General features: G+C 41.6%; 1 protein-coding gene across 1 annotated transcript; it reads left to right on the top strand.

Moving 5' to 3' along the window:
- The first annotated feature begins 771 nt into the window (after nucleotides 1-771).
- On the top strand, nucleotides 772-6,458 carry LOC134225397 (DNA topoisomerase 2-binding protein 1-A). The gene is given in 7 exon segments (XM_062705438.1): nucleotides 772-1,082; nucleotides 1,220-2,317; nucleotides 2,378-3,404; nucleotides 3,633-4,559; nucleotides 4,562-5,080; nucleotides 5,221-5,636; nucleotides 5,701-6,458. Coding segments are annotated over 7 exon segments (4,515 nt in total). The 5' UTR covers nucleotides 772-977; the 3' UTR covers nucleotides 6,124-6,458.
- The last annotated feature ends 9,388 nt before the right edge of the window (nucleotides 6,459-15,846 follow it).

Below are 15,846 nucleotides of genomic sequence, written 5' to 3'. Positions count from 1 at the left end.
TTTGAGTGTAAGAAGCATATATCAGAAAATCAGAAACTTCGAGCTCTATCTGGTAAAAGGGCGAATGTCGCAAGAGAAAATTCTCTTCGTCGACTTCCCCTCTTTGGAATGAAAGTGACAAGCAGAGGATTTCTTTGTAGTTTATCACCTCAAAATGCAAGTTTGCATTGTTTTCTATCGTTCAGAAGTGAAACCACAAAGAAATCTGCTGCTTGTCACTTTCATTCCAAAGAAGGGAAGTCGACGAAGAGAATTTTCTCTTGCGACATTCGCCCTTTTACCAGATAGAGCTCGAAGTTTCTGTTGCGCAAACGCATTTTAAATTAGAACTTCCAATATTTAATAATTGCGTAAAATTTAAGCATCCCAAGAGCCACAGTAACCCTATGTGTAATGTACGTATTGTAACTTGTGAGGAGGTGTAACAAAGCAGGAGCTTATTGTGCTCCGTGATAATTTCACCGAATTTGTGAGTAATTCGCTGTAGTATGTTTTTGATTATATGTATTATTAAATAAATGTATATTACAGCTTTGTAGCTGACCAAAATGACAATACTATTTGTCTGTCTGCTGAAAGAATCGGCGTCTAAATGCACCTCCCGCAACACTTTTATTCAAAAGAGGGGAAGTCGACGAAGAGAATCCTCTTTTGCGACATTCGCCCTTATTCCAGATAGCTTGACTTTATGGTTTTGAACAATTTCCGCCAGACTGTTAAGTAACGATTGTTTACTCCGACAATAAATTTCCCACCAAGCACCCACTTTTTTGCTTTCAAATTTTGAAAGCAGAATGTCGCGGATCGCCGGTACTGTAATTCGTGTCTTTTCTGTAGATTAGAAAAATAATTACAGGCTTTTTGGCTTAAGAATAAGTCCTTTTTACTAGCTTTTTTAGCTATTCAAGCTTTTCCGAATAGTAAAGTTTCCTAGTTTCACAGGATAATAGTTGGTTTCTTGTTTATTCCGGAAAACGATGAGTACTTCCATTTCTGAGCAGCACCTGGTCAAATTGTGTTTCGTTTTAAAAGGAGGAAAACAGGTCGAAGATGCATCGGAGGATATGCAAATGGCTTATTCTGTAAGTATTATGTGTTGTTATTTTGTTGATTAAACGTGAACCTATTAGTTACAAAACTATTATCTACTTAGGCCAATTATGTATAATGCAGTGTTGAAAAACAAAAAAAAATTAATATGTTTATGTTTCTTTTGTAGTCTGCACGAGATCAAGGTGTAGAAGATTTGATCAGCTGGTTGGATGAAGACGAATGTCTGCTACTGCGAGGAGATCAACTTTCCAAAAAACACGTTTTTGTTTTTGAACAATTCTCCGGACCGGCATTTGATCACATCCGGACGCACTCGAGTGCTGTTCTGATTGGACCGCGATGTCTAATCAGTTGCTTTCTAGACAACGAGGCGATCCCTCTCGGAAAGTATCCGGTGCTGACTACGGCAATGAGAAATCTAACAATTTGTAGCTCCGGATTGAAACCAGAGGAGAAGAACGAGATCAGTCAAATGGTTCATCATATGGGGGGATACCATCTGGACATTTTGACGGCTAGCTGCACACATTTAGTAGCCGCGACAGTGAAATCTATTAAATACGAAAAGGCGGCTGAAATCAAGTTAAAGATTATGCACCCGGAATGGGTTAAGGACGTTTGGGAGCAAAGTCAACGGAAAATGATCAGTGCTACGGATTCGGTATTTGCCAAACATGCCCTGCCCGTGTTTTTCTCGTTGACAATCACTTCTACGGGTTTATCCACGCAGAAGCGAAATCAAATTAAGCAACTGATCGAGGAAAATGGCGGGAAGTATATTGGAGCCTTTAAATCGGAAATTACCGATATATTGATTTTGGAGAAGAACAGCATTGGGTCAGCAAAATTTCAAGGAGCTATTCGATGTAAGAAAGAATGTCTTTCGCCAGGTTGGATTGTGGACAGTGTCGAGGCTGGGTACGCCTTGCCTGTGGGAAAGTACGAGATTCGAGGAATCAAATCATCTACCCCGACGAAGGACGATGCTGGAATGTCGGTGGCCGGTGAATTCAACCCAGACTGTACGCAACTTTCGATGATCTCGCACACGAACAGTCGTAATTTAACCGTGAATGAAAGTGTGATGAGCTCGACAATATCTCAAGCCACTGGAAAAGGAACAGGAAGAACTTCTACGGGGGAAACAGGAGCGGTTCTAGCAAAGAACTCAAATGTAGACCAGAAGAAACAATATCGCGATATTTTAGCAACTATCAACGTGACTGTAGCAAAAAAGGCTGGCCCTTTCTTGGATGGTTGCAAGGTAAGGATTGACTCAGCTTATAAATCTCTACGAACATTGATTTATCTTGTTAATTCACAGATTTACTTGAGTGGTTTTGCATCCGAGGATAAAGAAAAGTTAAACAAAATTCTTAACAGTGGCGGCGCAACTCGAATTGATGAACTTAGTGAAAGAGTTAGTCATATTATTGTAGGGGATCAGGTTCAGGCTGACTTTCGGGAGATCCGTGATCAGAAGTTAACACCTCACATTATGACTCTGCAGTGGCTGACACGATCAATTGAACAAAAAGCACCGGCATCAGAAGATGACGATTTGATTTTCCGTCCTAACATAGCGACAGAGGAAGATATTCCCGAACCTCCATCACCTGCTAGCAAGAAAAACCTACAATCGATGAACAGCACTTTCAAGCGCCCAGAAGTACCCCGCAAGTTGATTTTAGATGATCCTAAACCGGGACCCAGCAGAATTTCCCGCTCAGAGGACGATGTTCTGAAGCAATACATGCAAAAGAACACTTCTGTGCAGCTGCCACCAGCGGAACAGAAAAAAATACAATCGGCGAACGTGACTCCAGCTCCAGGTCCGCCGAATGGATCCACAACGCAGGATTCGGAAAGCGATTCTCAGTTTACCGAATTCATGTTCGGCAAGACGCTTTTTATCTATGGATTCTCCGAAGAGGATGCCACGCAAATCGTTTCCGATTGCGAAAATTGTGGTGGCATGATAGTTGACGAACACTACGCGGACTTGGTGGATTACATTGTGATACCGACGTGCAGTGTAGGAGAGATCACGTTCAGCGTGAAGGGTCGCGAAACGGTTAACTGCATTTGGTTGGAAACTTCGATTCAGGACGGAATGTGTTACCCACTGGAGTACTACTTCGAACCGATTTTGTACAGTGAAGATGACCCTAAACCGTTGGAAGACGAGGTGCTGGTGATAAGTACGTATTCCGGGGCGGAACGAAACTATCTTATTGCGCTGGGCGGCATTCTGGGTGCAAAGGTGGAGGATCGATTAGTGCGAAAAACGGCACCAATTGTAATCTGTAAGGAGCCGACCGGAGCCAAATATGAGGCAGCTATCAAATGGGGTGAGTATGCAGGTTGTTTCACTATCGATTTCTGGCCCACGTCAAACAATTAAAGGCTTTCGTTGGAATGTTTTAACGAGACATCTTATCCGTCTTCTCTTGTGTTTTGTTTTTTATCTTTATTTCAAACTAAAGCACACTCTTTCTTATTTTGTTTAGTTAACGTAAACTGATATGGCACAAAATTATCCAAACCATATGAAAATTATTATATCTTCATCGTTACAGATCTTACTGTGGTAAGTGCAGATTGGCTGCGCGAGTGCTACAAGCAAAGACGCCGTGTCAATGAGCAACCTTTTCTGGTCGGTGCTTCCACTTGCTCTCCAAAGAACATCACCGAGCCACCTCCTCCTGTTTCAATCAGCACCAGCCGTATGTCTGATTTACCGGAATTTTCCCGGAACGCGTGCCTTCCTACGACATCGACTGACGACGTTGATATAGATTCGGTATTTTTACCACCAGCGGTTCCTGAACCTCCTGCTGTCACCACTACGGTTGCAGATCCGCCAAAAGAGAACCAACCTGGCAATTACAAATATATTTCTGTCGAAAATGCAGATAACACTTCCCAAGTGGAGTACGCATTTAAACGTCTACCGTCACCTGAACTTAAGAAGATCAGTTTGGAGGAACGTTTGGTATACTCTCAAGAACTTCAAGAATACGGAGAGCTGATTCAAACGCAACTCAGCCAACGAAAACCATTTGATCCGGGTCACCCTATTGATACCCCACCTGCCCTGAAACATCGCCGCCTTTCCGTCCTGACGGGAATAAACTCGCCTGCTACTCCAACCTCGAATAACACAAGTGCAGGCTCGTCCGATTACGAGCAGCTTAGCGTGACTCAGCGCGTAATGGAGTTTGAAACCCCGATACGCGATACGCTGTACAAAGTTTTGAAGGAAGCCGAAGAAAAAGAACGGAACCTGTCCCCACGAACCAAGAAAATGAACGAACTTCTGGCTACGCCTAGCGTCGGCAATCCTGGCCACGTAAAAACTCCCTCCCTTCCGGAGTGTATGACAAAGCAAGTCACCCCTTACGGATTTCGACCGGATGCCGATCAGCAAAATCATTTATATCACAAGCGCAAGCTGAAGGTTTGGGATCAATTCCACCAACCGAAGCAGCAGAAAGATCGTCGAAAGAGCCGCTTAGCGAAATTAAGCGACGCTACTGGAAGGACAACCTCGGAGAAGAGTATGTGAACTATATGGAATCCAAGTACTCCTCCACGCAATTCCAACACTTACACTCGGATGAAGCTCAGAAGCAAAGCACAGCCACCGAACCCGATCCATAATGCCAGCCGAGCACTTCAAAAGCAAGCGGCAGTCGAAGCAAACAAGTGTTCAGAGCTATCAATGATAGCGTCGCGGCCAACGAGAGTGCCACCGTCGGGGAAAAGCGATCACGCGAGGATGATGACGATGATGAGGACATAGAGGCTGTTGAGCTGGATGAAGCGAACAAAACTGGACAGGAGGTAGTTGCAGCGGAGGGTATCGGAGGCGAAGGTCACGCGGGAGCGTTTGGAGTTAAATCTTCCGAAGATGATCAGATTAAACAGCTGAGTGATTTGATTGCTATGAATAAAAACTCTGCTAGAAAAATGAAAAAGTTCAAGGAAGATACGCAGTATACCGAACTTCCCCGTTTCGATTCAGGTAAGTGCTTCTTTCTAGGATATTGGATTTTTTTTAAATAGTAATAGGTATAAAAGTACAACATCCAATATTGAAGCCATTAAGCGTGAAATAGAGTTCGCCATTTCCTCAAATCAAGTGACGTTTTCTTTTTTTTATAGAAATGGTTGACGCCCCCTACGCTCCTGCGGTCGGTTGGTGTGATCCAACCGAGTATGACAGGGAAAGCCGTTTCACTAGTGAGGCCGCGAGAACGGCAGCCGCCGCTAGTTCCGTTAAAACTGCCAGAACCTCCATTGCTTCCAAGGTCAACGAGAATCGAATGATCCATAAGGGTACGCCGGTGTTCGCTCTTTCCGGAGTAACCGATGAGTTACGGACAAGCCTCATGCGAAAGATCCAGCAGATGAATGCAGAGGTTTCGACCAAACCGAACGAGTACGATAAGGCATGCACTCATATTCTGTGCAGCAAGCCTAATCGAGGTGAGAAGATCCTGTCCGGAATCGCTGCAGGCAAGTGGCTTCTGTGCACTCAATATATCGATGACAGCTTCAAAGCCGGTTACTTTTTGAATGTAAGTCGATTCTATCACGAAACGTTTTCCTCGTTTGGTTTTCACATACATTTTTCAACTGCAGGAAGAACAATACGCTTGGGGCAATCCAAAAGCAAAGGATCTACCACCGCTTGAGCCGAACGACAAGCAAGTGGCCACCGCAGCGTACAATTGGCGCCAAAAAATCGCCTTAGAAGCGGGTAAGCACGACGGAGTGTTCTCCGGTTTCCGGGTGCTGCTGTTGGCCCCGAAGAAGCAGCAGTTTGTACGGTTGCTCAATTCGGGCGGCGGACTCGTGATCGATCAGGATCCGCCCTTCTGGTCCAGCGAGGCGGCCATGATGGCAACTCACTGCTTCGTCGATGTGAAAAAATCGAAAATCAGCCCGTCGGATCACAAGGCACTGGCCGAGGCCGGTATTGCCGTAATGAACATCATGTATTTAAACGCGTATCTTACATCGGAAACGCTTCCGGATCCGGCTAGATATCGATTGGAAATTTAGATTAAAAGTTTTTAGGTAATGTATATGCTATTTTTAATGTTATATTGGGAGTTAAATATTTTTCTTGATATTGAAATGCAAAATTTGTTAGGACATAGAAAAGAATGCCTGGAGATTTTTGTCGAAATTTACCGTGCAGACTCTGCAAAATTAGCAGAAACGTTAAAAACATCCAAAAAAATATTTAAAAACGAAACACAATATTGTATATATCACACGTTGAGTTCAACTTTTTTTTCAAGCATTACATGGTGACATGGGGTAGATGCTTTGTTACTGTATAGAGACACGCGTAGAGAATAAACGAAAATCTGGCTTTAGGGGCCGTACACTAATTACGTAAACATTTTTTTGGGTTCTTCAACACTACCAAACACATATTTTTTTTATTTATATGGAGCGTAAGAAAATGGAAGACCCCCCTGCCCCCATAAGTGCTTACGTAATAAGTGACCCCTTACGACCAGCAGACAAAAAAAATTCCTGTGCGAATGGCAACAAAAAATTTGTAAGAACTTGAAGTGACTCTCAGTACAAGCAGTTATTTCGTTTGCTCTCCCTAAATCTTTGTGTAACTCGTTTTTCCCTTACTCGATCATAATTCAAAGTCCCGTGAATCTAGCGAGGTCGATACCTCCTTATACTCGATATTCTCTAAGTCGAAGTAATTTTCCAATACATCTCGCTAACTCGATGTTGTCAAAAACGTTTCTCTTGCACGACATACACGCTGTCGCACCATTTGGTTGAGTCAAGTACGAGACACTGAAGACTGAAGAATCTGTCAAAGGTACAATAAAGTAGTGGAATTAAATGGAATAGTACAAACTCGTCTTATGCCAAGTAAATACATTCCACTAAGAGCTTAAAATAATTTTCATATAGTGCTTCGAATATTAAACATTACGAAATCGTTAAACGACATAGATATTATGGCACATAACTTTGAGAGGATGTAGGAAGCTTACATCAGACTGAAAAGCGAAGCTAAACGGATTGGACTAATAATCAACACGTCGAATACGAAGTACATGATAGGAAAAAGGCTCAAGAGAGGACAACGTGAGCCACCCACCACGAGTTTGTATTGATGGTGACGAAATCGAGGTGGTTGAAGAATTCGTGTACTTGGGCTCACTGGTGACCTCCGATAACGATAAATACTAGCAGAAAAATTCGGAGACGTATTATGGCAGGAAATCGTACGTACTTTGGTCTAAGCAAAACGCTCCGATCGAATAGAGTTCGCCGCCGTACCAAACTGGCTATCTACAAAACCCTTATTAGACGTGGAGGACCAACGCGCACAGGAAGTTTTCGAAAGGAAAGTACTGCGTACCACCTATGGTGGGGTGCAGATGGCGAACGGTACATGGAGGAGGCGAATGAACCACGAGTTGCATCAGCTGTTGGGAGAACCGTCCATCGTCCAAACCGCGAAAATCGTAGCCGTAATCGGGCACGTAGCCAGTATGTCGGACAGTAATGTGGTGAAAATGGTTCTCGACAACGATCCGACGGGAACAAGAAGGCGAGCTGCACAGCGGGCAAGGTGGATCGATCAGGTAGAGGACGATTTGCGGACCCTCCGCAGACTGCGTTGTTGGCGAAGTGTAGCCATGGACCGAGCTGAATGGAGAAGACTTTTATGTATTGCACAGGCCACTCCGGTATTAGTCTGGAAATACATAATAATAATCAAACTTCAGCACAGTAGAAACTTGTAAAAAAATCGTGCAAATTCAATCTAACCTGCTTGACAATCTCGTATTGATTTGCGGGCAGCAGGGACTATGTCCAAGGGCTTGACGATCCCTCCCCAGGCCATCTGCGAGTTGTGGGGCTTGCCTAGGATGTGGTGGGGTTTGACAGTGGGCCCTGTTTAATTCCTATAAAATGCTGCATGTATCCGCAAGTAGGCCCCACCAAACGACCGTGTGCCGCCGTGTGAGTATCATAGTTCTTCATCGTAAGTTGTGTAGTTCAGCTGCAATTTACTGTTTTTGGATGTTTCTGCATACATTTTTCCATATAAACTTCCAACGAGTTTAGGACCGCCCAAACGTTGACCGATTTGGCTGAAATTTTGTCCAGAGCATCAGGGCATCAAATAGAACCGAATAAGAGGGCGGCCCATCAAAAACGAACAGTGGGTAATGTCTGTGACATAACCGCTAAGTGGACGTAGGACTTGACCTGACCATGCCTTTAAGATACATAATATGTCCGAATTTCTCACATCAACTATTTTGGATAAATAATCGGCGTTCAATAATCAAACCGACACAGAAATCAAATCTACCTTGAACAAAATCATCAAAAAAAAAATTCAGGAAGTATCTGTCCGGTCACAAAATATTAGCCTCGACAGTGGCAACCTTCCCACTGAAGGACTGCCTGAAATAAACCACAAGTTGGCTCAGCGGGGGATGTAGACTGTATCTCAGCCCTTCCACTGAAGAGCCTTCTATTCCGTGCGATAGCAACTGAAGGAGAACATTATTTTTAACTCTTAGAGCCTTGAAAAAGGCTGTTTGCTTCAGCTAAGTGCAAAAAGTAAGAAAACGATCTTTTCAAATAACCGCGAATTTCTAGTGATGGTATAAAAAAAAATCAGAAGGGTTATGTACAAGACTCAACCGCCCAACGTAAACTACGTAAGGCAGTTTAGTTCATTGAGGATTGTAGTGCCATCATGCATGAATATTTTTAGAAAATTCATTTGATTACTTATGTCACTGATGTCGAACAAAACTAGCGTATCTTATGATATGAAAATTGTTGGATACGACAATTATTGTTTAAAAAATTTACTATGAAAACCCAAATTTATTCCTCAGTGGTAATTGGATCCGAATTGCCTACATTTGGGTTTTGAAGTATTTGATGAAATATTTCAATAGAAGAAGTCCTAGGGGAGCATCCTCTTTTCCGTTTGCAACATTTATTATTAAGAAACATTCCATTCATAGGCATATCTTGTTTTTTGTGCATTACTAGAAATCATAAAATTTCAATCATGTACTAAAACCCAATTAATTTGGTTGTGATGCGCGCGAGTAGTAAACGTTGCGGACGGGAAAAGAGGGTGTGTGTGTTATTACAATCTAAATCCCACTGTGTGGCAGTGTCACTATGGATAAAATATTCGTGCAACCATTTTATTAATACCATTGCAAGACTCTTGAATCAGGGAGCTAGAAGGTGATAGCTCTTTTGTAACTCATATAGCCCGTTTCAAGAACTATGCGTTCCGAAGCTTTAGTCGTGTACAATAAGTACCGCATGATTGCACTCACGTATTATAAAATATCTTAAGTGCATTCACACTTCCTGAATCAAAGTTAAATCCTTCAGATTCAGGCGCGCATTTAATTGAACAAAATATTATTAGTCCGATGTAAATTTTTTTTTTAAATATGTCTCCCCCTTCCCTTCGTATTTTTTGCCTTTCTCGTACAACAAAGTTGTAGCGAAAGGCTATCATTTCACTCCAAATTCGAACTTTTGATAGAAGTCCCGGAGACCCATAGTGTTATATACCATTCGACTCAGCTCGATGAGCTGAACAAATGTCTGTCTGCCCGTGTGTGCGTGTGTGTGTATGTGTGCGTGTGTGTGCACAAAATTCCATAAAAACATTAGCCAAATTTTCACATAGAAAATCTTAACCGATTTTCTTGCAACAAGTTGCATCCGACAGAGACTAAAACGCTGTTGATCACTATAGAATTTCGTAATAATTGCGAATTGCAAAAAATAAATAAATATTAAAATAATGATGAGACATAGTCACATAGAACAATAATGTGTTATGAAGAATGCCTTGCATTTATGAATATTTATGAAGTTTATCCGTGGCTTGCTCCCATTAAGAGTTTCATCGTACTATAAAGATGCTCGTGTTGCACGCATTTAGGCGTAAGTATGCTCTTCGTTCAGTTTCATAGTACCATGAAATTGTCCGAAAGTCAAAATTCGAACATAGGAAATTCGAGAAACTTTTGGCAGCGCCATCTGTCGTCTACTAGTGTAAATTTTCTATCATAACATTAGACGGTGTAACTGTTTTGCCTTTCTTGTACATCATCGAGGTGTCAGCGTAAAGGCTACATTTATTACCTTTTTACGCGAGAAAGGCGCCATCACCGCTAGGTTGATTAATCTGGGTTTTTTGTTCAAAAATAGCAATTTGAGGGGCAACAAAAAAAATTGCCGGTAAATTTTGAGAACTTTCAAAACATTCTTTAACAAATCCGAGGAGTTTTTTTTATTTTTTTTACCATTTTAATATTTATTTTTTAATAGCAGACCCGACGAACCTTTTTTCGTGTAAAATTGATTTATTCTCTGATTAGTTCTCGAGTTATGCAGAAATTTTTGGTTCATTTGTATGGAAGCCCCCTTTCCAGGCAAACCTCCACAGAAACATATCTTCCCTTCCAAAACCTCCACTTGTCAGATTTGGTTCCATTTGCTTGATCTCGAGTTTGAATGAAATTGGTGTTTCATTTGTATAGGAGCCAGGCTCCAAAGAGGAGAGGGGTCTCGAACCATCTTAAGAACCTTCCTCGGTCCCAAAAACCTCTGCATTCAAATTTTTACGCCGCTCGATTCAGTGGAAGAAGAAGAAGATTACCCCCCCCCTTGACTTTGTGGAGACCAGTAGACTTTGACCTTGCGTAGACCATAATGTTTAATAAATATGTGTAACGGCCTTATTAATTTTCAGTTTGCGAAAAAAATGCTCAACATTTTTCCAAAGTCGTTTTTTAATATAAACATCTTTGTGCAATTACATTGCGATGATTGCATTACTAGCAAGGACATTGGCATTGATAACAATTGATCGTCTCATGCCCAGGGACGGGAACGGTTGACATTTCTTTTTATCATTCAATCTGCCACGAAGTAAAAGAAAAACAAAAACACGGCAGCCGCAGCAGCAGCCACGAGCAAGCAGACGACAGTCAGCACATGATTTTATTATTTTCTCTCCCCACAATTAATGTTTTTGTACGCTCATTTCACGACGTATGACCGTTTTTTGGTGGTAAATGATTATTTCTTTACTCCTTGCTCATTTTAGAGACTACAACTAATGAATTAGTACCAACGGCTAGCATTCTCTCTAGGCTTTGCGCCACAGGCAATTACACTCGATCCTGTTCTGTTTGCTGCGCACGAGCCTAAACAAGACATCTGCTGACTGCACCGACGGCTCGACTCTCACGCAGCAGCAGGCAGGAACATACAAACAGTTTGCCGCATCGGTAAAAAATGTCACAATGAGGCGTACATGTTTTTTGGTTTGTGCGGTGCGTAAAATTTGACCGGATAAAATGTAAACATTCGCATAATCACAGTGTTTTACTGTACATTTCCCAACACTGCTCATGCCTGCACAAACATGCCCCTATCTGCATCACTTTTTATACACCATGCACTACATTAGGGGCCCCATACACGCTCCGACGTGTTGTACAACTTTGACTCCACCCCCAGGAAATTTGGTTCGGTCGGAGTAAAGTCGGACCGTCTGTGGGCAAGTTGTACGACTGTTTGGGGGGTGGGGGTGGAGTCAAAGTTGTACAACACGTCGGAGCGTGTATGGGGCCCCTTACGCATTTTTGTTACATTTGTTTCGACCGCGGTCACTGCTCCGGCTCCATTGTTCTACTTTTTGTGCGAAACACCGCACAAAAAGCAGAGTCCAAAAGCCAACCGCACTGAACGGCGACGGCCGAAACGAGACTCTTGCGGACAAGAAAAGAGGGTGCTGCCAAAATGATCCGATACCCTATTTTAACGTTCATAACCCAAAGTTTTAATATAACTGACAAATTGGTAGAGAATTTCCGAGTCGATTGATATATAAATCTCAAAAATCCATCGGAAGATAAAGGCGCTATTAAAGCTCGAAATCTTACATGATTTCGTGACGGTCTCGAATTTGGAAATTTTCATTTGTCACCCTGTATCCGAGTCTTCCCCTTAGACGTAGTTTACGTCAAAAAGACTGAATGCTCTGCGAGCGAATGCACTTTTCTTTTATACCTTATTTTGAATCTTCTCTGCTTCCCAATTGGTGGGCCAATCTTGTCTTCCTGTCTTGTATCCCACTTCTTTGTCAGCCAAACCGTCATCATCATCAACGCGTTCGAAAAGGGCTTCTTCTTTTTTACGCTTGTTGCTCGCTGCTGGCGTCTATTTCCTAACGGGACTTTTCGCTAGATACAGGTCAATAAGCCGGTCAAGCGAGCTTAGAATTGCAGTTCAGGTGGGAAATACGTGTTCTTTTCTGAGACAACATTGTTACTACTAGAAGGAAGGAAACACCCGGACATGGGATTTCGGGTGATAAGATTTAGAATTGGTAACATGGGACGATCATTCAGGCACGTTCGCTTTGTGTGCGGTCAGTATCAAACAATGTTTATCTACATATTTTTTTATCAATGCCAAAAAAATCCAACATTTGAGAAATTTGGACATCTTAAGAATCTTTAAAGGCATGGTCAAGCGAAGTCCTGCGTCCACTTCGCAGTTAAATCAAAAAAATTATCCACTGTTAGTTTTGACGCTATTTATAAAAATCACGCATAAAATTTGGTCTCTAGAATATTGGATTTGGCACCCAAGTACAATTTCTATCCCGAAGGGTATTGAAAGCATTGATATTGATCTCTATTATTGGCTCTCTGAAGAACCGTTTGTTTTTTGGACATACATGCTGCATCATGTGGCTTTTCTTCAGCCTGTCTCGGCTCAGCACCGATGCCGGCCGGTCTTGGCTCGACTCTGCTGCTGCTGTTGCCGGTATCTGCTCAGCATTGCTGCTTTGTCGGGTCTGCTGATGTACTGGCTAGGTTTCGGCTGATGATGGTCGCTTCGATGGTGTCGAGCCAAAAAAGCGGTCGGTGCAGACTTCATTCCCTGCTAAAAGGTGTGAGTGCTGTTCAATCGATGATGCGGTTGCTTCGCTTGTCCCGGTCAGAATGAAAGGAAAAAATCGCGTTGCGCTATTTTATGGCTTCTCGGCAGACCCAGCGGCTGCTCATTCGCTGGTGTCTGCACCAATGAGAACGTGGTAATGGAATGATGCAAGAATTATGCGGTACCCATATTTATAGGTTCCCTTGATCTCAATGTTTTTCATTGAAAACAGTTTTATGCCTATTGAAACAAGTTTTTCGGGTCTTATCAAGCATGGACATGGAAGGCATACTTGAAATCTGTCGATTGAGGGGCTTATCGCAGAAATTCGTCTAATGAGACGAACGCTATTAACGTTTAAAATCTTTCAACACAGCGTAACGCGGTCGATCTGAATATTTTGAAATGACACCCGGTATAGTGAAGAGAGACGTAAGTCCTACGTCAAAAATTGGACAAAGTTTTTCCCATACTAATTTGTGCCACTCTAATGGAGAGTGTTGTATTTAAAACGCAGCAGTAGTGCGACAAGTTTTTCCAGCCAGTGCAACGTGTAACGTATAGGCTAAAGATGTCACTTGGTGGTGAGATTGTAGCTACGGTAGCTACTTTTAAAAAGCTTAAAAGTTTTGAGCATAACGGAGCCGTTTTCAAGTTATTGTATTAAATAATTCAAGCATTTTGGTATTGGTAAATAGTACATAACTTTTGATAGAAAAAACATACACCTGAGATCTGCACAATATAAGCTAAGCTTTCCATCGATGTATTGATATTCAAAATCGGTGGTTGCAAACCTGGCGGAAAAATACTTTTCAAAAAGAAATCCAAGATGGCGGCCAAATTCAATATGCCTGCTTCTATTTTTACTATTGCAAATTGAGGATATACTCTTCCTCTTTCCAACGATATGCTAATCTCTACGATCGGTTGAGAAATGTTTAAGTTATGACTGTTTTGGTGAGTCAAGAATTGACAAAAATCGAGAGGTTCATTAAAATGATTTCGTGTATAACTAACGAGAGGTTCATTTTTCTGAAGAATTTAGCTCGGATCCATAATATACTCGCCGAAAGCTTTCGAAAGAATATAAATTTAGGCATTTTTAAGAACCTCGTGTAAATAGTGGCCCGGTTTCAGCGAGATTTACTCCACTCCTAAACTCAGGTCAAAATTTTTCAACTTTTCGGCCAAATGGCCTGACATTGATTTTTCTGCTGTCTTTTTCGCTGGTGTTCGGGTTCGGCTCATAGAACTTTAGCGGGTGCATATTCAATTCTATTTGTTTAATTGTCGTTTAATGTTTAACAAAAGTTTCGTACTACAAGTGTTACAGAACAAATTCCTTGTTGAATACGGTGCTGGTGCTGATGGCAACGATGGCAACGAAATCAACATCAGCTAGGATAAACCGGTGAGGATGTTCCAATGTTGTTTCTCTATCTACATTTTAGCAAACGCTCAACACTGGCGGCGCCAGCCATTGTTTTTTGGTCGGAGTGCAGCTGGGCGCAAGAACGTTATCAATGAAACAACTACACTCAGGTTTTTTACGCTGTTGAAATTCATTAACTTCTCGGTTCAAACATGAATTTTCACAGCTTTTTGAATACAATCCTGATTTTCTTAGTTCTTGTGTGATTTTTTCAGTGGGGTATCGAATAAGGCCAAACCGTGGAAAAAAGAAACCTCGGTAGTGAAATTTTCTTGTTTTGGATACAATAGAATCTGCTATGAGAATGTTAAAAATGAGTGTCAATTTCCATTGGAAATTTGGAAAACCTCGACGCTTTTTCTGCAGAACAGTTTCTAATGTTGTATGCAACATTCGGGATCCATTTGCGAGCGATAATAACTGACGATTTTTAATTTATATTTAAAAACTATGTATTGAGTATGATGCGAATTAAATGTAGATTTGATTTGATGTTAGAATGATTACATCCGGAAATAATTTTTCATATATCTTATACCTGAGTTAGATTTTTGATTACTATAATGTTCTAAAGTATGATACTAACGCATTTTCTGGTGAGGTTTGACAGTGGGCTCTGTTAAACCTCTACGAAAAGCTGTCAACACATGGATGCTGAAGTGGAGGCGATAGAGGTACTGCTCCATACAACATGTATGTATACCGTCTTCAATTTAGCATCTTGTATTGAACCATGTACGATTTTATGTTGACTGGGAAGTGACAGTGTGCCGCTCAAAGTGCACAAGCCCAACAAGAGCGCCAACCGGCACATCAGGATTAATACGTCAAACAACACACACCCACGCGCGCGATAGTAATGCAAAATAAACGTAAATTAACAAAATATGTCTGACTGAATATTCTTATTTAACCTCAAAAGGAGATAAAATAAGGGTTGCTGATTGACATTAGCTTTCCGATTATTATCAATGTGGTTCAACGGCCGTTAATATTACTTCATTTTCAATTTTATTCCCGGTTCATTTTACTTTCCTTACGTTAAAGATATGATGACGCGGGCGCCTAATCCGAAATTCAAAAGAAAAATCGCTCACTCTGAGCGATTGATTGTTTATTCTCGCGAAGGATGAACAATTCAACAAATTAAGAAAATGCTACCGTCGTGCAAGGCTTCTTTTGACAAATCGGGGGCTACTTTGGACATTTTAAAAATGGAATTATAACGTAAATTACTTTTAAATCGCCATTATTACCATTCGGGTTGGATGCTAACTTTCTGTTTCAAATTTGGTACTTTTTTTCGCTTAATTTTTTCATAAATCCAAAATCCAAAGTGGCTCCGAAGTCAA

The sequence above is a fragment of the Armigeres subalbatus genome, chromosome 3, assembly GCF_024139115.2.
Source record: "Armigeres subalbatus isolate Guangzhou_Male chromosome 3, GZ_Asu_2, whole genome shotgun sequence".
In the NCBI taxonomy this organism is placed as follows: Eukaryota; Metazoa; Arthropoda; class Insecta; order Diptera; family Culicidae; genus Armigeres; species Armigeres subalbatus.
The sequence above is the reverse complement of the archived record's forward strand: the minus strand, read 5'-3'. Positions and strand labels throughout refer to the sequence as shown.